The 26,698-nt window shown below is 42.7% G+C and overlaps 1 protein-coding gene across 4 annotated transcripts in view; it reads left to right on the forward strand.

The window, feature by feature from the left end:
- The window catches only part of SGSM2 (small G protein signaling modulator 2), a 483,760-nt gene that overhangs the window by 378,344 nt on the left and 78,718 nt on the right, over nucleotides 1–26,698 (forward strand). For 3 of the 4 annotated variants that reach the window (XM_088449453.1, XM_088449450.1, XM_088449452.1), the window contains exons 9-11: nucleotides 13,207–13,274; nucleotides 13,592–13,755; nucleotides 14,600–14,732. In XM_088449453.1, the coding sequence (XP_088305579.1) occupies nucleotides 13,207–13,274; nucleotides 13,592–13,755; nucleotides 14,600–14,732 (365 nt within the window). Of the gene's footprint in view, nucleotides 1–13,206; nucleotides 13,275–13,591; nucleotides 13,762–14,599; nucleotides 14,733–26,698 lie in introns of all 4 variants that reach the window. The other variant, XM_088449451.1, reaches the window with a different exon arrangement.

The raw sequence follows: 26,698 nt of genomic DNA on the forward strand, positions 1-26,698 counted from the left end.
GATTTTCACCTCTGCCGGGCTTCCGCTGTCGGGGTACATCATACGGATTCCCTTGTGGGATTAGCCAACTTCCAAAAATCATAACGTAAACAAGAAACAGTAATTTCATGAATATCTGGTAAATCACTGATTAATTGTAATTATTGGTACGTCCTGTGCTGCGGTAATCATTTACTGTTTTGTATTTAGGGAATATGAAGTTTTATGAAAAAAGCCAACACATGGCAATTTATGTAAATCAATCAGCAATTAATTGAAACTCAGTAGCAACTATTTAAAAACAGCACAATTAGGTGCAAAACCAATCAGACATTTTGTTAATGTCTAACTTGCACAGGATAGATAAAAGCTAATGACTCATTGGTTGTTGTGGCTTAGTACATATTTTGCATCTAAACCCAATGTAGGTAAATGATTACTAGTGCCCCTAAGCCAATAAGGATATTTTACAAACTGCAAAAAGTTTGGACCTTCCCAAGAAAGGCACATTGGGCTTCATTCAGAGGCGGCCGTACGGTCTACGACCGCCTCGATGTTTGTCCAGTGCGCATGCACACGAGGGAGCCAGCTCCTTCGTGCACATGCGAAGGAGCTGGCTACGACCGACAGCGCCGGTCGTAGCAGGTCTTTTTCCAAAGGGGGCGAGGTGTCGATGTTGATTGACAGCTCACCCCGTTTGGAAGGCGGGCCGGGGGGGTGGCAGCCCAAACGGAGGCGTTCCCATGGGAACGCCTGCCGTTTGGGGGAGGCCCCACTGACATCACTAGTGACATCACTAGTGATGTCAGTGGAGAGCTTCCGGCTCTGACAGAGCCAGAAGCTCTCCGGGGCTTACGACAAGTGAGACCCTACCCTAGGGTCTCGTCGTAAGCCCCGATGGTCGCGATGGTCTATGACCATCGCGACCATCACCCTAGCGGTCGTTAGAGCCGTGGGTGTAAACCCACAGCCTAACGACCGAAACAGAGGCGGCCGGTCAGGATGCAAGCGGCCGCCCAGTTTCTGAGCGACCGCTTGCATCCTCCGACCGCCTCTGAATGAGGGCCATTGTGCTTAACTTGCAGAACTGACTGTACGCAAGATAAGACTAGCTAAGGAATGGTAGCATATGTGCCAGCTTTGCTCCTGGAGACAACAGTGGTACATGCACTTGGTTTACACCACGAGATTTGGTTTCACAGTGGAAGTAGTGAATGCTAAAATTACGTGTGTGGTATGTTATGTTGACATTCTAATGTCGACACCAGAATCTCAACATGGTCAGAATGTCAACCCTCAGAATGTTGACATGTGACATATTGACATAGCATTTTTCTAGTGTTAGAGCCCTAATCCTATATTGTCAACATTGTTACTCTTGACATTCACAATGTTGACATATTAACCACGTGGCCTAGGGGTGCCACCTGCTGGAGGCTGCACAGCATGACACCTCCCCTGGCCCCTGGGAGGTTGTTTTTGGTGATTTGTGTGCTGGAGGTACGGGAGAGGTTGTGGCTACTTGTATGTGCTTGACTGCCGGGAAGCTTCAGCTTTGGGACCAGCCGGCCCTGGCCATCATAAACGGTGCGGGGCCTGAGCCAGCAGTGACACTATCATGATTCCTATGCAGAGCCACTGTCACTGCTGCTGGGCAGCTCTGCCGTTATACTTAACTGCCCGTGAGTAGAGGGATTCAGATGCATTCAGTCAGTCAGTCAGTCAGAAGCGGGTGCTGATCATCATCGTCAGTTCACATTTTGTGCCAGGGATTGAGCACCAGCAAGTGATCCAAACATGCACCTACGCCTCTCTTTCTTGTGGTCAGAATGGGGTCCATTTTTCTTGAATACTCTTTCTATAATTTATCCATACTTACACGTCCCCATTCCACCTCCCAAAATGCAAGATGTTGTAAGTGAAAAATGAGTTTGAGACGGCATGGAAAAGGATGAGCAAGAAGTTTTGGTGCAAATATGCTGATGTTTACATCTGACTCTACTTGCACAAGCTCACCTCCTCGTCTGCCATCCACTACGGTACCAGCTTACTTGACGGCCTTTGGAAGTCCCCCCAAAAAATTATTGTGTGCCTACATCTGAGGTTTCCTGGATACTCCAGGGAAATACTCCTAATTATAACCCAGTCCCCAAATGTTACTTACCCGAGATCTGGCTTTAAGGATATTTGGTCCCCCGACATCTTTTAGGTATGCCCGCCACTGTTTCAGTATCCAATGGGGCTGATGGATTTCTGTGCATGGACGCAAACGCCAAGTCTTTGCAGTGTATTTACCCATCTTTGCATATGTCCATCCTATTCTAAGTTGTATGGAATTTGGATGAATCTGTTTTTCCGTGAAATTGGGCGTTTTGGGGCGGCAGCTGAGCAGGGCGAATGTGTGGTCTGTGCACAATTCTGAGTCGTGCATGCGGGAAGGAAGCCTGTGTCTGATGAACCTCTTGCACCTAGCATGGGGCTGGGGCAAGCACCAGTACTAATGATGACAACTGCGGCAGCTGGTGTAAAGTCATTGGGCGGCACGGATATCCTTTTGCTGATGCATTAGCATAGGGTAGTAAATCTGGCTTCCGCAGCCACTCAGAATCAGCCCCATGTGTATAGAAATAAAGAGACCAATGGTGTTTAGTAGAGGGAGGAGCAGGAGTATGTGGGAGACAGCAGGTAAGTAACCTTTATGACCAGTTAGGGTAGTACAATATTCAGTCTCGGGTGGAATTACTCTTTCTTTGAAACTCTTTAAATTTATTACTTATTTTTACTAGTGCAAACAAAAATAAGTGAAGTTCATTACCTGTAGCATCCCGCAAGGTTAATTTTTTTTTTTTTTCCTACAAAACTGCAACTGGAAGGTAAAAAAAAATATTGAACATTTATTATATTATATATTTTTGTCCCTATAAATAATATATCTTGAGTTGTATAAGTCACTTTTGATTTTGCTTTCATGTCTATTTTATTGCTATTTGTTTCGCCATTTGCACCCTTGACAACACCTTTTGATACGAGACCTCTGACTGCATCTTGTGACAACTTGATATATTGCATTCACAAAGTCTCCATGATTACACCTGCTTTGACCATTACTTTCCTGCATGGTTCACCTTGCTCACTTCAATCACTGAACGTTCCTAACACCTATTACATCAGACCAAGTTCTGCAGACTCATGAATGTGCATGTGAAGCATGTGATGGTGGGCGCGCTCCCCCCAGCTTTACCATCCTCACCTATATTAGCTGCTGACATCCACTTCCCCTTCTGTTGACCTCTCTTACTAAAATTATACAATTTTAGCCCCCACCATGCAAAAAGGTGGGAGGAAATCAATGAATACTGATCTCTCAGAATTTCCTCCACAGTGGAAACCAAAACACCATGACCCTTTACCTAACCAAGATGACTTGGATTATTTTGAGGATAACCTCATCACCTAATCAAGGGAGATGATCTCCAGATTCCATTATTTCACCACAAAGACAATGGTGGTACATGTGGCCAACAAGCAACATCAAATTACCTTCGAGCATGTCCATCTTCAACTCTTTCATCACCATCCTCCTCCAAGATCAGAATACACAGTATAGATGGGCTATGCATTCCGCTTAACGCTGCTGCATCAGAATAAATTGTTTTACGATCAAGGCTAATTTTCTGCTCCCCACCCACTTTTTCCTCAAAAACAGTCAACTGAGAATTCAAAACTTGTGACCACAACGACTCCACCACTGCTTCCACAGCAAATTGTGTTGGCGTATGATAAATCGGTTATTTACTGTTCAGTGTGTTAATTATATGCATCTGAGATGGGGGAAAATCATGCTGATCCCCTAAACCCACCGTCCCAACTCTTTTCCTTTTCCATCCCTTGGGGAATTGCACCACCTTTATGTCATATCTCCCCCATGGGCACTTTGGGCCTGATTCAGACCCGATCGCTCTGACAGAGCGCTCGCTCTGAATCAGGGCCGGGTTTTTTCTATTTTAGAATGGCCTCCTGGCCGCTCGCATAGCTGTGGGTGACCATCAACCCGGTTGCGAGCGCTTGCGACGGGGTCTGAATCAGGCCCTTTGTTCTTAGCTGGCTTTCAAGCACTGAAAGTGCCAAACCAATAAGGAATCTATATTAGAACCTCTATACACTCCTTCCTATACCTTCTAATATCCTGCCTATACCTTCTAAGGATGACGCTAATTTGCGTACGCAGTCATACAGTAAATAAAAACTTCAGACCTGGAATCTGTGGTTCCAAAGCATAAGTATTATTCAAGTAAAAGTACAGTCAGTTACACGCTATTGATCCAGACACAATTCGGCGCAAAGGAATTATACAGACCCAAGTACAGTATACATACGCAACGCTTCCGGACCAGATGTTAGGCATCAGCAAGAAACCCCTTCGTCAATCAGCATTCAGCAAGAAGACTAAGACCCAGTGTTGGAGCACACATATTTATACCCCCCTGAAATAGACAACACAATAGAGAAGTTTGTTGCTGATGCCATTGGTTCCCAAGGGGGATACATCTGTTACAGAGCATTTAACAGGCTGATTCAAATAGACACAACCCAACCTCCAACAACTGAGGGTCTCTGGTTTCCCGCCCCATGTAACATCCTAACAGTTGTTCATATTATATACATTTTGTTGCTTGAAGTCTCTGCGGTCCATAAGTTGAGAATGCATGATGCGATCCCCACACCGATAATACCGGAATTCTGTTGAAAGAGTACGCATCAGTACAAAACCAAACACGGCTTACTTAGCATGTATAAAACCTTAGTTACCAAATAATCTTTATTTCACAGCATTTATACTAAATGAACGAACTTAAATATTATCCCTTAAAGCTTATGGAACCTTGTATGTGGATATGTAATTTGTGAGTATGCGGGGTTTGATATAAAGACGCTAGTTAACTTGGAGCAGATGCGTGCGCATAAAGCTAATGAACAGCTTTTTCATATAGGATCTTATGCATTCGCTAATATGCGATTAGTTACTAGCGCAATTGTGCGTATTAATGTGTGTATGAGAAATGGTGCACTTACATCTCATTTAAACTAAGTGAACACCTAGCAGTGTGAAATGCTGATCCTTATAGTTCCACACGCCCCCCTCTCTCAGCAGCCCCCACCCTTCCCAGGCTCAAAAGTAACAGCCTTTGTTCTCCCAGAGTCTTGTGTTAAATGCAAATTAGCACAGCTACAAGACCCAAAACCTAAGATAACACTCTTGGCTTTGAAGGTATTTTTATTGCAGGAAGCCTGCTAATGTAAGGTGTGTATTCGAGCAGGGCCACCTGGAGTGAGAGCAGACGTTGTATCCAGGAAGCTTGTCTACACAGACTAGTTGTCACGTGGCCATTTCCTCTGTTCAGCTAATGCAATATATCCTTTAGGGGAATTATAATAATATACAATTTATCCAGAGCACCCAAACTACGTAAAGTCATGAAATAGGCTTTTAGTGAATCGCCGTAACTTATGGCGATGGTCACAGATGCAATCGCATGATGCTAATAGTAATATCGCCACATGTACTAAAGTGTGAGTTTATCTAAAATGGCGCTTAGGCGGTCATTCGCAAAATGGCGTCTTGCGGCCAGTCGCAAGATGGTGTCGCTGCGATTCAATTTTAAATTGATCTTGTCTCAGCCAATAATGCAGCTTCGACAGTCCACCCTTTGATAGCGAACAACATGCTATCACAATCTGCTATTAGAATTTAATTTAGGCTTACATTTACATATTATTTAGTGTTATTATGGGATGGCACAAGGTGGTTCTTAATCCATCAATAATGTGTCTCTGAGTGGGGACATAAAACTACTATTATACGTACATTGCGGATCTTGGAAGATCATGTGAAAGGTGTGGGGATGCACCAATCTTATAACAGCAGTCTTGAAGGGGAATTTAGACTTTACATTATCTGAGGTGTTTTAAAAATAACATTTCAATAATACATTCTATGCATGTCTAAATATTTAACATTAAATGATGGTATTTCCTAGTTCAGGGTTGTAATGCAGTTCTATATTTACCTCGGTATTCATATTGTCATTACTGACCACCATCATAGTTTTGTTCTTGCATTTAACTCTATTTTTACATTTTCCACACTTCAACACAATAGGAACAGACCGGACACATATGCCAATTATTATGAAGACAATTAGTATAAGGTTCAAGAATTTGCCTATGCTGGCGATCACTTCCTGGACCCATTCCCCTAGACCTGAGAACCATTTTACTGGGTTCAGCCATGAAACCCATCCTTCTATCTTTTCCCCTACTTCAGCCACTGAAGCGTTATGGTTCTTACGAAACTCCCATTTTAGCTGCAGAATTACATCCATCTTTCGGTCTATCACCTCCTTGGGGTCGCTAGTATCATTGGTGACGAAGGTGCAACATTTTACTCCAAACTGGGTGGCTAACGTTACGCAATACCCTCCAGTAACAGCAGTTAAATAATTCAACACTAGCCTGTGTTGCACCAGTTCTTTCTTGTACGCTTGCAATTCTCTCCCTGTATACCTGAATGTGTCATCTTACATCTCGGTGATATTATCTATCAATTTAGCAAGTTCCTTAATATACCTAAAATTTAATGTACCCCGAGCAATCCTGGTGGAACCCAGTACAACTAAAACTTGAAAGCCAGTTGTCTCACTAATTAACTGAGTGGCTTTATGCACGTCACCAGGTATCATATTTCTTTTGCCTCTGTGTTCATATTGTGTGTGAAGATATGGTGATGGTGTGTTTTTATGTATACAAAGCATGTGTGAGGGTCATAACTTCTGGGACTACCAGGTAACACAATAACAGTACTAAGATTGGTCAGACACTCCCCTGATTGGCATTGCGCTCCTCCTGATTCTCCATCAGCACTGCCATCAGCTCCCATTTCCTCAATCGGTCCTCCATCACAGACACTGGGTATCCCCAAACAGATCATCACGACAGAAACTCTGGAAAAACAACTAGGATGACCACAGCAGACCACTCCATTGATGGAAGCACTGATCTACACATTTCTTTAGCTCAGATATCTCACCGTCACCTTTTCAATCCTTCCGGCACAAGCTCGCAATCGACAGGTCCATGCCATCAGCCCTGTCTCCGCCTTGTATCTCCACCGGCCGGTTAACCTCCCTATAGTGAGTGGAATGGACCCACGTATCTTCCTCGGCCACCCTTTGAGGATGTGGTAATGTCAGATACAGACCTTTCCACTGATCAGTCAAACAACCTGAGCTAAAAAAAATTTGGATCATAACAAATTCTCCAGGTTTGACATCATGACAGTTTGCATTAGACATGTTAGTTAATAACACTTTCAATTTCGGTTATTCTCATTCATCTTCGTGAGACCCTGCACAGTAACCTCATTATCATATTTTCACATGAGGTTGCCTGTTTGAACAGTATCTCAAAGAGGGGCAAATTAAGGAAAAGACCGTCTGGGATAATCTTAGTGTTGTTACCCATCACCTTACACATGTTCTTGGAAACGTCACCTGTAAAATAAGTCCCCCTATCATTTTTTAATAATTCTAGGGATATAGTATCTGCATACAGGTTCCTGCAATTAAATCTTGTTATTAATAGCTACTGCTCAAAATAATGCCTGGGCCACTGGGTTGGATAGTATTCCGAGTATTCGACCTCAGCCTGGCATGGCTGCCGTTTATCCTTAGCAACCTTGTGTCCTGTGAGTGGGAGACAAAGCACAACAGTTTATTATCATTTAAACATGACCTAAATACAACAATAAATCATCCACATCTTACATTAGAACAGATCCATCGGCAGTTTGAAAAGATTGTAAACTGTCATATAAGGCCTGGGAGAAGATACTGGGATTGCTTATGAACCCATGGGAAACTCGTGTTCATGTGTGGTGTTCTTCACTTTGCAGTACTTACTTATGTGTCCCACTTGGTGACAGTTAAAACATCTTTTTGAATGGGGTGGATGAAAGAATTTTTGTGGGAGTTGAGCAAGAGGAAAAGATGGTGGGTATGGGTAAGGATATGGAGGATAAGGGTATGGTGGGAGGTATGAAGTTTGTGCGTAGCATGAGACCTGTGGTTGTGTATGATATGTGGGGTAAGGATGTGTTTGCTGTGGTGTGGGATTGGTGAGGACGTGTAACTGTTCAGGTGCAGGTGTGTGTGTGGGTGCAGGTGTGTCGGTTGGCTGTGATGTTATTGTCATTCCTTCCAGAGCTTGGATACTGACAGCCATTAGTTTTTTGCTCTGGGTCTCTCTCTTCTTTGTGATATTTTTATCATGTTCTATGGCAGATTCTATGAGTGTATCTATTGTGACTCCCCTCCAGCCAGGTTGTGAGGTCTGAACCCGAGTCTTTAAGTCGTCTTTCAGACCGTCCATGAGTACCGTGACTATCGTACTGTGTGGTGAGTGCTATCTTTAATATCTTCTATCCCAGTGTACTGGGTGATAGCCTGCAGAGCCTGATCGAAATAATCTTCTGCAGATTCACTCTCCTTTTGCTTAATGGTGAAAATTTTGTTCCAGTTAACTACTACTGGAAAATATATACCCAATTGAGTTACAATGCGGGAAATGTTACCTTGGTTCATTTAGTCTGTTAAGGGAACATCACCATCCAATACACAATCTGTGATAAATTTTGTCCCATCGGTATTGCGTGGTAGACAGGCCCTTAACACCACACGCCAATCTTTATTAATTGGCTCATGTGAACTACCGAAATTTCTCAAAAATCTTTGACATTTGGCTAGTTCCTTTTTGGGATCGGGGAAATCATTTATGATGGAATTTAGTTCTGCTCTTGTCCAAGGACAATGCATTACTACTTCCCTCGTGGGCACTACACCGTGCATCTGCATTTCCATTCGGAACAGTTATCGTCCGAATAGGATGCAGACCGGTAGCGCTGCTACCTTTGACCTCGTTACCTGGCTGGGGGTTTAATCTATTGCTGCTACGTATGGTATTAACAACTTTCTCTATGGGTGCAGAGGGTGTTAACACTTCCCTTGCTGTTACCGATGGAGATGGCGGCACCACTCGTGATTGTGGTGATGCAGCATCTATCATTTGCACAGAATGGGAAATGGCAGACATTACAATAGGCTCATCATCCACATCATTTTCTTTATGGTTGCTTAAGAGAGGGTACAAGTTGCTTGTTACATTTTTATGGGTATTTTTGGTAACTGTACTTGCACCTCCATCCACATAAGGTGGGGGAGGTGAGCGTGAACTGCTGGCAATACTCTCCACAACGCTACCTTGCCGCACGTGCGCACCATTTGGCGGCTCGCCCGTATTGCAATTTAGCGTCGCGGATGTATTCTCTGGCAATGTGCTCACGACGCTAGTTTACGTCGCTTGCACATTTTTAAGCCACGCATCCCCTTCATGCTGCCACAGTTTTAAACACTCATAATATTTAACCTTTTTTTCTCAGGAGCGCATCAGACTGATGTAATCCCGGACATTATCTAGTACATTTTTATCAAAACTACCAATTCTGGGAAACGGTCTAACACTCTTCATCGTCATTTTAAACCATACATCACAATACCTTATCGCATAAGTACTGTACTTAGTATGCATAATATGATGAGCCGATATGATCGGTGCCTCCATTAGCAGCACATCATTGTCTAACATCTCTACTGTTTGCGTGGCTCCCATTCTGAGACAAATCCTACGCTTTTCAATAAAGATTTAAACTGGTGAAAGACAATCAAGATACTTTCACTTACCTGTGGACGATTTAAGTCGGCGGCGCCCACACACCTGGATAAGATTTGAAAAAGGCAACTTCCACACCCGGATAAGATTTAGTAAGGCAACTTCCACACCTATGGAATTTTGTATGTCGGCTACTTCCACGCACCTCTCTACAACAAAGACAACATGTACACCTGCTACTGTGTATAGAACAGTAAAGCTACTTACCGAGCGGCTAGACTAACCCTTGCACCTAGCCCTTAAGGATCATACGATACCCTTAACTGTAGGGAACAAGTTACCCCTACCAACACATATTCACTGTTACACACTTTTTTTTCTGTGCAGAAAAATACACGTTAACCCAGATATTGATAACAATTGAAAAATGTAAACCTCAACGGCTTTATTTAAACATGTGGCAGCACGACCGGAAGTACGTATACGCTATTGTGTGACCAGTCACATACACAATAATGTGACTACCACACAACCATATGACAACCTTTTTTTTAGCTGCGTACGCAAAAGTGCATCTTTACTGTGCGCAAAACTGCGACTCAGCCGCGTGCTCAATACTGCGGCACCCCTTTTAAACGTTAGGTTCTATCAACAAAGGAAAACAAACTTTTTCCTCTCTTGTCCCTGGATTCTAGTCAGCTTCCTTGGCTCACACGGAAACGGATAGCGATCTTTCAGCACAAAGCGGTTGCAGGTAAACCCTGCAAGTGGCCATTCCACCCTTTGCTGAAATATCGATAGCAGTATGTACCGTGTGAGTAGGTAAATTACTTCACTATGAGCCCCCAACTAAGGAATCTATATTAGAACCTCTATACACTCCTTCCTATACCTTCTAATATCCTGCCTATACCTTCTAAGGATGACGCTAATTTGCGTACGCAGTCATACAGTAAATAAAGACTTCAGATCTGGAATCTGTGGTTCCAAAGCACAAGTATTATTCAAGTAAAAGTACAGTCAGTTACACGCTATTGATCCAGACACAATTCGGCGCAAAGGAATTATACAGACCTAAGTACAGTATACATATGCAGCGCTTCCGGACCAGATATTAGGCATCAGCAAGAAACCCCTTCGTCAATCAGCATTCAGCAAGAAGACTAAGACCCAGTGTTGGAGCACACATATTTATACCCCCCAGAAATAGACAACACAATAGAGAAGTTTGTTGCTGATGCCATTGGTTCCCAAGGGGGATACATCTGTTACAGATCATTTAACAGGCTGATTCAAGTAGACACAACCCAGCCTCCAACAACTGAGGGTCTCTGGTTACCCGCCCCATGTAACATCCTAACAGTTGTTCATATTATATACATTTTGTTGCTTGAAGTCTCTGCGGTCCATAAGTTGAGAATGCATGATGCGATCTCCACAGCGATAATACCGGAATTCTGTTGAAAGAGTACACATCAGCACAAAACCAAACACAGCTTACTTAGCATGTATAAAATCTTAGTTACCAAATAATCTTTATTTCACAGCATTTATACTAAATGAACGAACTTAAATCTTATCCCTTAAAGCTTATGGAACCTTGTATGTGGATATGTAATGTGTGAGTATGCGGGGTTTGATATAAAGATGCTAGTTAACTTGGAGCAGATGCGTGCGAATAAAGCTAATGAACAGCTTTTTCATATAGGATCTTATGCATTCGCTAATATGCGATTAGTTACCAGCGCAATTGTGCGTATTAATGTGTGTATGAGAAATGGTGCACTTACATCTCATTTAAACTAAGTGAACACCTAGCAGTGTGAAATGCTGATCCTTATAGTTCCACACGCCCCCCTCTCTCAGCAGCCCCCACCCTTCCCAGGCTCAAAAGTAACATCCTTTGTTCTCCCAGACTCTTGTGTAAAATGCAAATTAGCACAGCTACAAGACCCAAAACCTAAGATAACACTCTTGGCTTTGAAGGTATTTTTATTGCAGGAAGCCTGCTAATGTAAGGTGTGTATTTGAGCAGGGCCACCTGGAGTGAGAGCAGATGTTGTATCCAGGAAGCTTGTCTACACAGACTAGTTGTCACGTGGCCATTTGCTCTGTTCAGCTAATGCAATATATCCTTTAGGGGAATTATAATAATATACACTTTATCCAGAGCACCCAAACTACGTAAAGTTATGAAATATTGTTGCTGTGTAAAATCATTCCCAGTAAAATAACTATCCTACTTAAGCTTCCATGCCACTTTCAGATCCTCCGGCTCACTGTCCTCACCCAGGGTCTGATTTAGGGCATGGCCTCAGGAAACTCTAGCAATGTACAGTAGAGTCTGGTCTGCGCCATGTTCCCGGTTATATCTGTGGCACCGATGGAGAGGTAAGAATTGTAAATGGGTGCAGTGTGGGCCCCCCTGGATCCAGGAGCCCATATGCACTGCACATCCTGCACCCATTATAGAGTTGTCCATGGCCTGATTTACGCATAATGCAATTGATATATTTCGGAACCCTATCTGGCATATCAAATTCATAGAAGAGATTGCCTACCACATACATGACAGATCCAACCTCTTCACTACAGCGATCAGGGATCTGGGAGGGGGAGGTCCAAGGGGATTCAAGGCACTATGTTGTAAGGACAGGCCCTGATGACACAATTCATTGCAAATTGCATCATTATACCTCAAACCACTTGGAGCAGTGGTGGCCAGGATGGGAAAGACTTAACTATTCCCCGGAATCCAGGAGATCTCCCCCAAAATTGGGAATATCCTGGAAATTCTGAGAGAGTAGGCAAGTATAGATAATGTATCCTCTACTGTAAATTGATTCTTACAAGATTTCCTAATGAACACTGAACTTACTGCTTATATAGATATTAATTAGAGGAATTTATACATGCGTTAGCAACACTTTTGGATTATATACCAAATAATTGGGCCATAATGTTATACATTGCTTGATGATAATACACTTTATACTTCTCCATGACTCAAGTGGCAGTATGTTACATATTGTATACAAGTTAATGTAAGCTATATATGTGAGGGAATATACTAGTACCATTCCAAGTGACAATGCATTATTTTCAAGTGAATTCATGGGCTATTTACTCAGCTCACACAATGGTGTGAAAAATACCTGTGGCTGCGTAATATACCATTATAATAAGTGTAAAAGTAGAAGCTTTGACTTTGATGCTTAGGTGAACATGGAACTGTATAAAATAACGGTTCTCTGGCTCAGATTCTGCCTTAGTGCCTACAGCATTGCCAGTGCTAGGAAAATTGTATAGAACAATTGGATGTTCTATGCTGTTAAATCTTTTATTCATGTGTTATCTCTGTCTCTGTACATTTCTTGCCTGCCCGTAAGTTTCAGCTCATAAAGTAATAAAAAGTAGTCCAGATGAATGTTATCTGAGGTCACCGCCTGCCTACAATCCTTGATTCCCACTGTGAAGTCACCGTTATCTTCTTTGTTTCTCTAGTGTGTTCTGGGACTATGCCCTGATTGTGCCAATAAGTCAGATAGTCTGTATCCATTGCCACCAGCAGCGTAAGTATAAGCATTACCCAAAGTATTACTTGTCAGTCAGTACCACATAGCAGTACTGTACATGCAGAATGTACGATGTTTTATCTCAGTTTAGCAGATATGGTAGGAGTAAACTGTACTAGCGCCAATTACTGTACTTCATTCCTATTCCTCGTAATTTAATGCTAAATATTTTCTCGAGAAATAAAATGTTTATAGTCTGCTTTTTACTCCTAAAAACTATACATATATCCATATTTGTTATGCAGTCATTTCTGCTTCAGTCTAATCTGTTGTGGGTGCTCACTGCTCTCCTCTTGGTCTTCTCCCCCATGCAGCAGAGAGTAGAGGAGTCCTTGTGCTGGTCAGCCAAGACGGTATTCAGAGGCCTCCACTACACTTTCCTCTAGGAGGCCACCTTCTTGCCTTCCTCTCCTGCCTCGAAAATGGTCTTTTACCCCGAGGGCAATTAGATCCTCCTCTGTGGTCCCAACGAGGAAAGGTATATGTAAGGAATTATTCTATTTATTAGTCATAATTCAGGCTCTTACAATAGCCTTTAAAGTGTATTTAAAATAGATCTGTTATCTACAAACAGTGGAGGGAGCCATTTTGTGGACTGGCAGTGGCAAATTTTCCACTAGGCACGTTAGGCACTTGCTGGGGGTGGCACAGCAGACCCCCTTGCATAGGAGCCCTGGTAGGCCTCCTGGAGGTCAGGTGATTATTTTTTTAATGTCATTAAGACTATTTTTTATATTTTGCAACTGGTGGGTGGGGGTCTGGGATCGCAGGTGGCAAATGTTGGAGGTGTTGGGGCTGCCTTGGCTACCCAAAGGCATCGGTACCAGCCTCAACATAAAGGGGGCGGAGCTACAGTGATGTAACGTGAGGGGTTGGTGGCCAATAGCGTTGTGCCTATGGGTGGCCTCATCCCTACATCCGCCATTTAGCCTGTGAATTTGCTAGGAATAGGAACTAGTGACATACCTAATGATAATTCATTTGTTCACAGTGGCTTTATGGGCTGCTTTGTCACAAATATTAGTCAGCTCACAAAATGGCAGTCGCTGCTGTGTGGGTTAGGAATGTCTTTTCATGCTGGTTTCTATGGAATATGATTACAGTACTTTAGTTAATGAAAAATAGAAAAATGAAAGGAGTGGTTTCAACACTGGCAAGGGTCATAATGCTTGGAGTACACAAGTTATAGATGGGGCTCTGAGCAAAGGCAAGGATGTAGCATAGGAATACACTAACAATCTAGTGTAGTGCTTCTGTATTATATGGTGTCAATGTTTGTGTAACATTTGTAATTCTTTTTATTTAATTTAAAATTTTTTCAGGGAAAGGTGTTTCCAAAACTGAGAAAAAGGAATAGCTCTAATAAGTCAGTAGACTTTGATGAAAGCTTTGTGGAAGAAATATCCACGGATTATGTCTTCAGAATCCTCTATGCTGGACACAAGCATGATAATAGTGAGTCACCCAACAGCAATGTGCTAATGTTATTCTGTACACGAGACATAGGTACAATCCATTCCACTGCATTGGTGTGCTACAATATAATACTCTTCAGGCTGCTTTATGTGACATTGATTAGGAAATAGTCACAAAACAGCCTAAAACGTGACATTTGTGTTCAGTCACCTCCATTAAGAGTCAGGATAATAATAAAGAAAATACATATGTATTATAGGTGTGAGCACAGATGTATTTTTCTTTACTTTCCCGTTAAAAATAAATAATTCAGTAACATCTGCATATACAACGACATATAAACAATATATAACAATCTAGGTGGTACTCTATGTAATGAGTACTCACGTAACAGCTGCTATATACTGCATGAGTCACGGCAGACAAGTGTTCAGTAATGTCACCACTACGATTATTGTACCTTTCTTAGTAAAGCAGTTCCAAGAATAAGCACAGATAATCGAAAAGCCTCCCAATGATGCCAAGACATGTATATACTCTTATTGGTAACAAAGGGGTCTATTTACTAAGCCTTGGATGGAGATAAAGTGAACATCTGTGTTTGAAAAATGACAGTTAGGAGCTGATTGGTTGGGAATTTATCTCTGTTCACTTTATCACCATCCAAGCTTAGTAAATAGACCCCAAAGATACCTAATTCATGTACATGAGCTGTAAACACATAACAGCATTTTGAACAAATGGGTTATCTAAAATGATGTGTGTGTATTTTGACTTCTCTAATTGCATAATTGGCAACTTTGTGTGATGTCAGTTATCATATCATGTTTATCTTCGCTGAAGTATTAGTTGCTAGTGTAGACATGCGTGTTAGCAATGTTGGCAGTTGCTATAGAGCCTGGCAGGTGAGAGGTCCTGTGTAGCTGCCAACCATGCTTCAGCCCCTACTGTCCCCTCCGAGCACTGCAGCAGCAGAGAGATTAATGAGCGCCCTGTCATGTGACCGCTGACACCGCAAGGCATTGCCAGAATGTCGTGCATGCCAGCTGGCATTCCTGGGCTTTAAAATATAATTCTACTCAGAGGAGAAAAGAGCTGGTATATCATTGTATCCAATGGCAGATTTTAACTAGGAGCTGTAGGGCCGCAACCCCCTCAGTAAAAATCCAACACCTGCAGGGATTGCCTAGCAGTGGCCGTGACTTCCCATTGGAAGCACTCCCTACTAATCACAGCCGAACAGGCAGTCCCAGGCGGAGGTGTTTTCTAGGAATATTTTTGAGCACTGAGAGGGTTTTTTCGATGATACAAAAAATCCAGTTCTCCATAATTGCATGTTCAAAGGATCTGAGTGGTAGATCCCTTTGTACTAGGGATGAGTCCATTTTTCTAAACTGTTCTGTAAAATATTTGCTGGTATTTCTGCTGATTAGGCATGCATCAGTGGTGATTTGCTCATCTCTACTCTGTACCAACAATGTCTAGCTCCAACATGTTAAGAGAATACATGTGACTCACTCATGAGAAGAATGTGTTATACCAAGAATGAGTATGTGTATCATTATTGTTTGAAGCAATACATTTTGTTTGCTTATAAAATATTATTAAAGAGCGTTGTATGCAGATGTTTATGCAAGCCATCACAATACTGCAGCCACTTACAATGTTAACCACAGTAATCTATTGAAGTAATGGAAAAATTATACTTAGGCTGCATCAGTTTTTCTAGGAGGCATTTACAGTCTATGCTCTTGGAAGCTTGATGACTTGGCTCATTGCCATCTCACAATTTCACAAACTGTCCATGGTGAGGATAGAACTTAGCAGAATATGAAAGTTCTGTGATACAGAGCAGGATTGTATACTGGGGTGTGTTGAAAAGTGGGTCAAAAAGGACAATTTTTCTGCATCGATTGCAAGGGTTGAAAACAAAATTGTGCGACCATTCGAGAAGATGATTGCCGTTTAGTTTTTCAAAATCGAATAATATCTTAGTCAGCCAACCGGCACCTAAAGATTTTATATTTACGCCCTATAGGCATGCTCGCAGAACACCACCGCAAAGCGCACTGGCAGCGCTTTTTTTTCATACTGTTTGTTGCTAAGTAGCGGAATACAATAGTTTTGACTCGTATTACCAATCAATCAAATTGTTTATTGTCACTACAACATTAAAAAATGCATAAATGAAATTACAATGCAATACACTCAAAGCTCACATAAGTTAAAATACACAGTATTAAAGGTTCAGGCTAACAATTACAGAGGGAAAGAAACTGTTCTTCAACCTGCTGGTTCGACATCCAAGACACCTTAAAGGTTTCTTTGAGGGCAACAATGAGAAAAGCGAGTAACATGGATGACGAGGATCCCAAATTGGGATCCACCCTTACCACCACGACAATCAGCAAGAACCAACAGGCGGAGATAGGGGATAGCACACAAGAGGATGAACTCAAAGTTATTAATCTGTCAGATGAGATCCTCTCATCAGCACAACTCTCTCTACTAAAGAAGGGACTTACTTTCTCTCCAACCACAAGTTTAACCGTTTCCTGTACATACCTCTAAACTTTCCACATACTTCCTAACATTACACATACTTCTCAACAGACTACATACTTCTTAACATTCTACTTATCTCCCAGCATTCTGCATACCTCTGCATTCTACATCAAAAGCTATTTCATGGACAGGTGTGGGCTATTCCCTCATTATTTCATTATCAATTAAGCAGGTAAAAGGTCTGGAGTTGATTCTAGGTGTGACATTTGCATTTGGAATCAGTTGCTGTCGACTCTCAATATGAGATCCAAAGAGCTGTCACTATCAGTGAAGCAAGCCATCATTAGGCTGAAAAATCAAAACAAACCCATCAGAGAGATAGCAAAAACATTAGGTGTGGCCAAATGAACTGTTTGGAACATTCTTAAAAAGAAAGAATGCATCGGAGAGCTCTCAACAATCAAGAGAAGACTTCACAAGAGTGAATATAGAGGGTTCACCACAAGATGTAAACCATTGGTGAGCCTCAAAAACAGGAAGACCAGATTAGAGTTTGCCAAACAACATCTAAAAAAAACATTACAGTTCTGGAACAACATCCTATGGACAGATGAGACAAAGATCAACTTGTACCAGAGTGATGGGAAGAGAAGAGTATGGAGAAGGAAAGGTACTGCTCATGATCCAAAACATACCACCTCATCAGTGAAGCATGGTAGTGGTAGTGTCATGGCGTGGGCATGTATGGCTGCCAATGGAACTGGTTCCCTAGTATTTATTGATGATGTGATACTGACAAAAGCAGCAGAATGAATTCTGAAGTGTTTCGGGCAATATTATATGCTCATATTCAGTCAAATGCTTCAGAACTCATTGGACGGCTCTTCACAGTGCAAAGTGGGAGGCACATATAGAAACCATTGTAATTCCTACACCGTTCACCTGATTTGGATGTAATTACCCTCAAATTAAATCTGAAAATCTGCAGTTAAAGCACATCTTGTTTGTTTCATTTCAAAGCCATTGTGGTGGTGAATAGAGGCCAAAATATGAAAATTCTGTCAATGTCCCAATATTTATGCACCTGACTGTAGATGTCAGGGCTATGTGTGACAGTACTTACCCCCAACCCTATTTTATTTCTTTATTGGTGGCCACTGGAACCTACAGACTACAGAGGAAATTTTTATGGAATGTTCATACATGCACATCTTTAGAACTGATCCAAGCATGTTCTTTTGGACCATGGCCCTTCCAGTCAATTAAGTACTGCAACCTCCCTTGGCAAAGACAAGAATCCACAATATCTTTGACCTTGTACTCAACCCCACGATGGGTCTGGATTTGGGAGACAGAATGTTGGAAATTGATTGATCACCAAGGGCTTAAGCAAGGAAACTTGGAAAGAATTAGGATTCCACAAATATGATGGAAGTTGCAGCTTATAGGACACAGGAATAATGACTTGAGTAATCGGAAATGGACCAATATAGTGAGGAGCAAACTTCATCTAAGGAAATTTTAGCCTCAAGTAATGTGTACAAAGCTATATCCGGTCTCCTGGCTTTAGGCTGGAAATGGTATATTTCCTGGCAGCAAATATTTTGAAACAGGAGGTGGATGGTAACAAAGCGGCTCGAATATCTTTCCAAATTTTGGCAAAGTTCCTTAGAGCAACATCAAAGGCAGGTACCAGAGCAGAAGGTAATAGAGAGAATTCTGACACACAGGAATATAACTCATTAACAGCATGGAATGAAGTGGATTTAGAAGAGACATGGCAATGATTGTCATGGGCTAGCTCCACCAAAGGGAGAAGATCCAACCAATCATTTTGGGAGGAAGAGATGTACATTCGAAGAAATGTCTCTAAATCTTGATTCACCCTCTCTGTTTGGCCATTCGTTATAAGCCGAAGAGAATTTTAATTTGATCTCTAAAGCAGTACAAAAAGAGAGCCAATACTACAAATTGCACTCCCTAATCAGATGAGAAATAGTTGGGCCAAGATGGTCGACCTCACAAAGGTATAAAATGTGCCATCTTTGAAAAGCGGTCAATGACAACCCAGATGGTAGGTTATTTATTAGAAGATGGAAAATCGGTAATAAAGTCCATTGAGATGTGCATCCACAGAGCATGAGGTATTGATAAAGGATGCAGTTCGCCAACAGGGCACTGCCTGGGAGTCTTGTGATGGGCACACTTAGCACAGGCCACAACATATTATTTTATATCTTGCTATACAGTGATCCACCAGAAGCTTTGTTTAATAAACTCAAGTGTCTTCTGAACAGCAGTATGACAAGTGAAATGGGAAAAAAGAGCCCATTGCAGCAATTTTCTTTGATCATTTTTAGCAACAAGAGTATGCCCAACTGGAGGAGAAGGAACTGTAGAGGTACCAGCAATGGATAACAGATAAGACCCGGAGAATAGGAGGCTTTCATCCTCACTGATGGAGCAAGACAATGCGTCTGCCTTATGGTTCCTTGAGACTGGATGAAAGGAGACTTGGAAATTGAATCTGAAAAAGAACAGAGCCCAATGTGCCTGTTGAGGGTTGAGACATTGAGCAGTCTTCAGGTAAGATAAATTCTTATGATCAGTGAATATTGAAATCGGGTACCTGGCCCCCTCCAAGAGATGTCTAAATTTTTCTAAAGCATATTTCATGGTGAGTAACTCTTTATCTTCAATGGTATATTTCACTTCAGCAGGTAGGAACTTGTGTGAGAAGAACCCACATGGATGGAGTTGACCGTCCTCTGCCCATTGGGACAAGATTTCTCCTACCCCCACAGAGGATGATTCCACTTCTTGGATGACTGGGTGATAAACATCAGGCTGACTAAGACTGGTGCAGGGATAAACTCCTTTTTGAGTTGACCACGTCTCTTCTGACCACTGGGCAGGATTGGAAACCTTTCAAATCATTGTAGTAATGGGAGCAGAAATAGTTGAATAGCCATGGATACTTTTCCGATAATAATTGGCAAATCCGAGGAACCGCTGGATCATTTTCAGGGTAACAGGTTGAGCCCAGTTAATGATTGCTGAACCATTTCAGGATCCATCTGTAACCCCATTCCAGAAATGATGTACTCCAAAAAGCGGACAAATTCCACCTCATAGGTGCATTTTTCCAATTTACAGAACAGTCTATGAGACCTCAGGTGCTGAAGAACTTCCTTGACGTGTATAAAAAAAGATTTGAAATCAGAGGAATAAAAAGACATCGTCCAAGTAGACTACCACGTAGATGTATAGCAGGTCACAGAAAATCTAATTTCTGAAATTCTGGAACACAGATGAAGCATTGCAGAGACCAAAGGGCATAATGAGATACTCAAAATGGCTATCCCAAGTGTTGAAAGCCGTCTTACACTCATCTTCAGATCTGATGTGAATTAGGTTATAAGCCCCTTGTAAGTCTAATTTTGGTAAATATGACTGCTTCTTTTACCCTATTAAGGCAGAAGTACAATTCTTCACTGTAATTTGTCCTTTGTAGTCTATGCAAGATGCAGACCTCCATCCCTCGTTTTTACAAAAAAAAAACCTGGCACCTGCCAGAGAAGTAGATGAAACATCTTTTGAGGTTTTCTTTGATGTAATCGGTCATCACCTGAGACTCCGGAATAGAGAGAAGGTAGCTACAGCCTCTAGGCGGGATCAAATCGATAGCACAGTCCCAATCACGAAAGTGCGGCAGAGATTGTGCAACCTGTTTGGTATTTGCGGTAAGGTGCTGAAAGAGGATTAGCCTCAGGAGTAAGCAGGATCCAATGTGGTAATACCTGTTGGAGCAAATGTCTTTGCAAGTAGTTCCCCAAGACAGAACTTGGGAGAGATACCAGTCAATATTATGTTTCTGAAGCCAAGGAAGCACAAGCACCAAAGCATTAGAGGCTTTAGGGATAACATAGAACATCTCCTCAAGGCTAGCGGGTAAATCTCGAGTTGCAAGTTCATCCTTTACCTGATTAGGAAGTCTCTGCCAGAAGGTGTCTAGAAGTGCCTCATTGTTCAATTAAAATTTCGAGTCCAATGTCTGGAACTGGAACACATACTGGCCCACAGTGCGAGGACCTTGGTGTAACCGCAAGATGCCTGCAGCAGCCAATGCTGTTCTACCTGGTTCATCTAAGATTCTCCAAAACTGATAGTAGTCGGACAGAATGGAATCAACACTTTCTATACTTTTTATCCTATAAAGGTGAGCCCCAAGCCAGAGCTTGACCAGTGAGCAATGATATACTGTAGGTGATCTTAGTTCTGGCGGTGGGAAAGTTCCCAGGATATAATTCAAAATGGATTCCAGACTGATTGAGGAAACCTTGTCATAATTTATTATCACCGTCAAAATGATCAGGAGTGGACAAAGAGAGTCGTGATGTAGGAAGAGGAGGACCTAATCTACTGTGGTCAGACTTGTGGAGAGAGGACTGGATAGTGTCAAGCCATGAATAAAGATCTTGGGGGTACTGCATAACTTGTCCCTGTGTTGCTTCCTGATTTCCTACGCTTTGAGCCACACTCTGTATAGAGGCTCCCCTTTGGGCTTGTTCTCTTGTCGAATCCATGTGGCCAGAACAAACTGTCAGAGCACTAGAATTGGGTGAACTTGATTCAGGGACCATTGGGTTAGCTGTGATAGTGCAGGAAAAAATGCAACAGGAACACTACTCACATGGCTGAAGGAGCTGACAGTAAGGAGAGCTTGCAGTGACCCACCAGGTTCACAATAGCGGCAAATCAGCATTGCCATGTCAGATACCTGAGTCTAAAAGGGCGATGCGTGACAATACCTTCCAGCAATCTATATACCTTCCAATGTTCCACATATCTCTCAGTAGCCCACATATCTCCAAACGTTCTACATACCTCATCATTCATTCTACATAACTTTTGGCATTCTGTATACCTCTATACATTCAACATACCTCTCAACATACTACATACCGATAAGAATTCTACATGCCTCTTAGCATTTAACGTACCTCCCAGCATTCTCTGCACCTGTGAACAATCTACATACCTATCATCATTCATATACCTCTCAACATTCCACATACATCTCTGCATTCTACATACCTCCCAGCATTCTACATTCCTCCCAACATTTTACATACCTCTCAACATTCTACATACCCTTCATACACCCAACATTCAACATACCTTCCAGAAATCTATATACCTTCCAATGTTTTACATATCTCTCGGTATCCTACATACCTCCAAACATTCTACATACCTTCCAACATTACAGATACCTTTCAGCATTCTACATACCAACATTTTATATTCTTTTCATAACTCTACAGACCAGCCAACATTCTACTTACTTCTCAAAATTCAACATGCCTTGCAGCATTCCACATACCTCTCACCATTCTACATACCTTCCAGAATTTTACATACCTCCCAAAATGCTACATAACTCTTAGGATTGTACATATCACCCAGCATTCTACACACCTCTCAGCATTCTACATACCTTCCAGCAATCTACATACCTCTCAGCATTTTACATACCTCCTAACATTCTACATACCACTATGCATTCTACAAACCTCTCAGCATTCTACATACCTCCTAACATTCTACATACCTCTCAGCATTCTACATACCTTCCAGCATTCGACATACCTCTCAGTATTCTACATACTTTCCAGCATTCTCATACGTCCTAACATATTACATACCTCTCAATATTCTGAGTACCTCTCAACATTATACACACCTTTCAACATTCTACATACCTTCCAGCAGTGGCGTCACTAGAGTTGGTGGTACCCATTGCGGACCCATGGACCGCCTTCCGTATCAGACCATACAGAATCCTTGGTAATGTTTTTTGTACTAATATTACATGCAGAATGGCTGCGGGAACTGAGACACTGGAGCCATTTTTACTGCTCATTTGTAGGCTGAGACATGCCTCAAAAATGGTTGCAACACGCCTGCGTTTAAATCACCACCTTCCCATTGTCGCCAACAAACAATTCCTGCCTGTCTATCACTTTTCAAATAAATCCTCACTGTGAGAAATATTGGTAATGAAACTTGACACATGCTCAGTGTAACTCAGACACATTCTCAGGGTAACTCAGACACATGCTCAGGGTAACTCAGACACATGCTCAGGGTAACTCAGACACATGCTCAGGGTAACTCAGATACATGCTCAGGGTAACTCAGACACATGCTCAGGGTAACTCAGACACATGCTCAGGGTAACTCAGACACATGTGCAGGGTAACTCAGACACATGCTCAGGGTAACTCAGACACATGCACAGGGTAACTCAGACACATGCTCAGGGTAACTCAAGTGTAACTCAGACACATGCTCAGAGTAACTCAGACACATGCTCAGAGTAACTCAGACACATGCACAGTGTAACTCAGACACATGCACAGTGTAACTCAGACACATGCACAGTGTAACTCAGACACATGCTCAGTGTAACTCAGACACATGCTCAGGGTAACTGAAGTATAACTCAGACACATGCTAAGAGTAACTCAAGTGTAACTCAGACACATGCTCAGTGTAACTCAGACACATGCTCAGAGTAACTCAGATACATGCGCAGTGTAACTCAGATACATGCGCAGTGTAACTCAGACACATACTCAGGGTAACTCAGACACATGCTCAGGGTAACTGAAGTGTAACTCAGACACATGCTCAGAGTAACTCAAGTGTAACTCAGACACATGCTAAGAGTAACTCAAGTGTAACTCAGACACATGCTCAGTGTAACTCAGACACATGCACAGTGTAACTCAGACACATGCACAGTGTAACTCAGACACATGCTCAGTGTAACTCAGACACATGCTCAGGGTAACTGAAGTATAACTCAGACACATGCTAAGAGTAACTCAAGTGTAACTCAGACACATGCTCAGTGTAACTCAGACACATGCTCAGAGTAACTCAGATACATGCGCAGTGTAACTCAGATACATGCGCAGTGTAACTCAGACACATACTCAGGGTAACTCAGACACATGCTCAGGGTAACTGAAGTGTAACTCAGACACATGCTCAGAGTAACTCAAGTGTAACTCAGACACATGCTCAGTGTAACTCAGACACATGCTCAGAGTAACTCAGACACATACTCAGGGTAACTCAGACACATGCTCAGGGTAACTCAGACACATGCTCAGGGTAACTCAGACACATGCGCAGTGTAACTCATACACATGCTCAGGGTAACTCAATTGTAACTCAGACACATGCTCAGAGTAACTCAGACACATGCTCAGAGTAACTCAGACACATGCACAGTGTAACTCAGACACATGCGCAGTGTAACTCAGACACATGCGCAGTGTAACTCAGACACATGCTCAGTGTAACTCAGACACATGTTCAGTGTAACTGAAGTGTAACTCAGACACATGCTCAGAGTACCTCAAGTGTAACTCAGACACATGCTCAGTGTAACTCAGACACATGCTCAGAGTAACTCAGATACATGCGCAGTGTAACTCAGATACATGCGCAGTGTAACTCAGACACATGCTCAGGGTAACTCAGACACATGCTCAGGGTAACTGAAGTGTAACTCAGACACATGCTCAGAGTAACTCAAGTGTAACTCAGACATATGCTCAGTGTAACTCAGACACATGCTCAGAGTAACTCAGATACATGCGCAGTGTAACTCAGACACATGCTCAGGGTAACTCAGACACATGCTCAGTGTAACTCAGACACATGCTCAGAGTAACTCAGACACATGCTCAGAGTAACTCAAGTGTAACTCAGACACATGCTCAGAGTAACTCAGACACATGCTCAGGGTAACTCAGACACATGCGCAGTGTAACTCAGACACATGCTCAGAGTAACTCAGACACATGCTCAGGGTAACTCAGACACATGCGCTGTGTAACTCAGACACATGCACAGTGTAACTCAGACACATGCTCAGGGTAAATCAGACACATGCTCAGGGTAACTCAGAAACATGCACAGTGTAACTCAGGCACATGCTCAGGGTAACTCAGACACATGCTCAGTGTAACTCAGACACATGCTTAGTGTAACTCAGACACATGCGCAGTGTAACTCAGACACAAGTGCAGGGTAACTCAGACACATGCTCAGGGTAACTCGAGTGTAACTCAGACACATGCTCAGGGTAACTCGAGTGTAACTCAGACACATGCTCAGGGTAACTCAGACATATGCTCAGGGTAACTCAAGTGTAACTCAGACACATGCGCAGTGTAACTCAGACACATGCTCAGAGTAACTCAGACACATGCACAGTGTAACTCAGACACATGCGCAGTGTAACTCAGACACATGCTCAGAGTAACTCAGACACATGCTCAGGGTAACTCAGACACATGCTCAGGGTAACTCAGACACATGCTCAGGGTAACTCAGACACATGCGCAGTGTAACTCATACACATGCTCAGGGTAACTCAGACACATGCACAGTGAAACTCAGACACATGCTCAGGGTAACTCAGACACATGCTCAGGGTAACTCAGACACATGCACAGTGTAACTCAGACACATGCTCAGGGTAACTCAGACACATGCTCAGGGTAAATCAGACACATGCTCAGGGTAACTCAGACACATGCGCAGGGTAACTCAGACACATGCTCAGGATAACTCAGACACATGCTCAGGGTAACTCAGACACATGCTCAGCGTAACAAAGACACATGCGCAGGGTAACTCAGACACATGCTCAGGGTAACTCAGACACATGCGCAGGGAAACTCAGACACATGCGCAGGGTAACTCAGACACATGCTCAGGGTAACTCAGACACATGCTCAGGGTAACTCAGACACATGCTCAGCGTAACTCAGACACATGCGCAGGGTAACTCAGACACATGCTCAGGGTAACTCAGACACATGCGCAGGGAAACTCAGACACGTGCTCAGGGTAACTCAGACACGTGCTCAGGGTAACTCATACACATGCGCAGTGTAACTCAGACACAAGTGCAGGGTAACTCAGACACATGCTCAGGGTAACTCGAGTGTAACTCAGACACATGCTCAGGGTAACTCAAGTGTAACTCAGACACATGCGCAGTGTAACTCAGACACATGCTCAGAGTAACTCAGACACATGCACAGTGTAACTCAGACACATGCTCAGGGTAACTCAGACACATGCGCTGTGTAACTCAGACACATGCACAGTGTAACTCAGACACATGCTCAGGGTAACTCAGACACATGCACAGTGTAACTCAGACACATGCTCAGGATAACTCAGACACAAGTGCAGGGTAACTCAGACACATGCGCAGGGTAACTCGAGTGTAACTCAGACACATGCTCAGGGTAACTCAGACACAAGTGTAGGGTAACTCAGACACATGCTCAGGGTAACTCGAGTGTAACTCAGACACATGCTCAGGGTAACTCAGACATATGCTCAGGGTAACTCAAGTGTAACTCAGACACATGCGCAGGGTAACTCAGACACATGCTCAGGATAAC

This window comes from Taudactylus pleione, unplaced genomic scaffold (assembly GCF_031769625.1).
Source record: "Taudactylus pleione unplaced genomic scaffold, aTauple2 ptg000485l, whole genome shotgun sequence".
In the NCBI taxonomy this organism is placed as follows: Eukaryota; Metazoa; Chordata; class Amphibia; order Anura; family Myobatrachidae; genus Taudactylus; species Taudactylus pleione.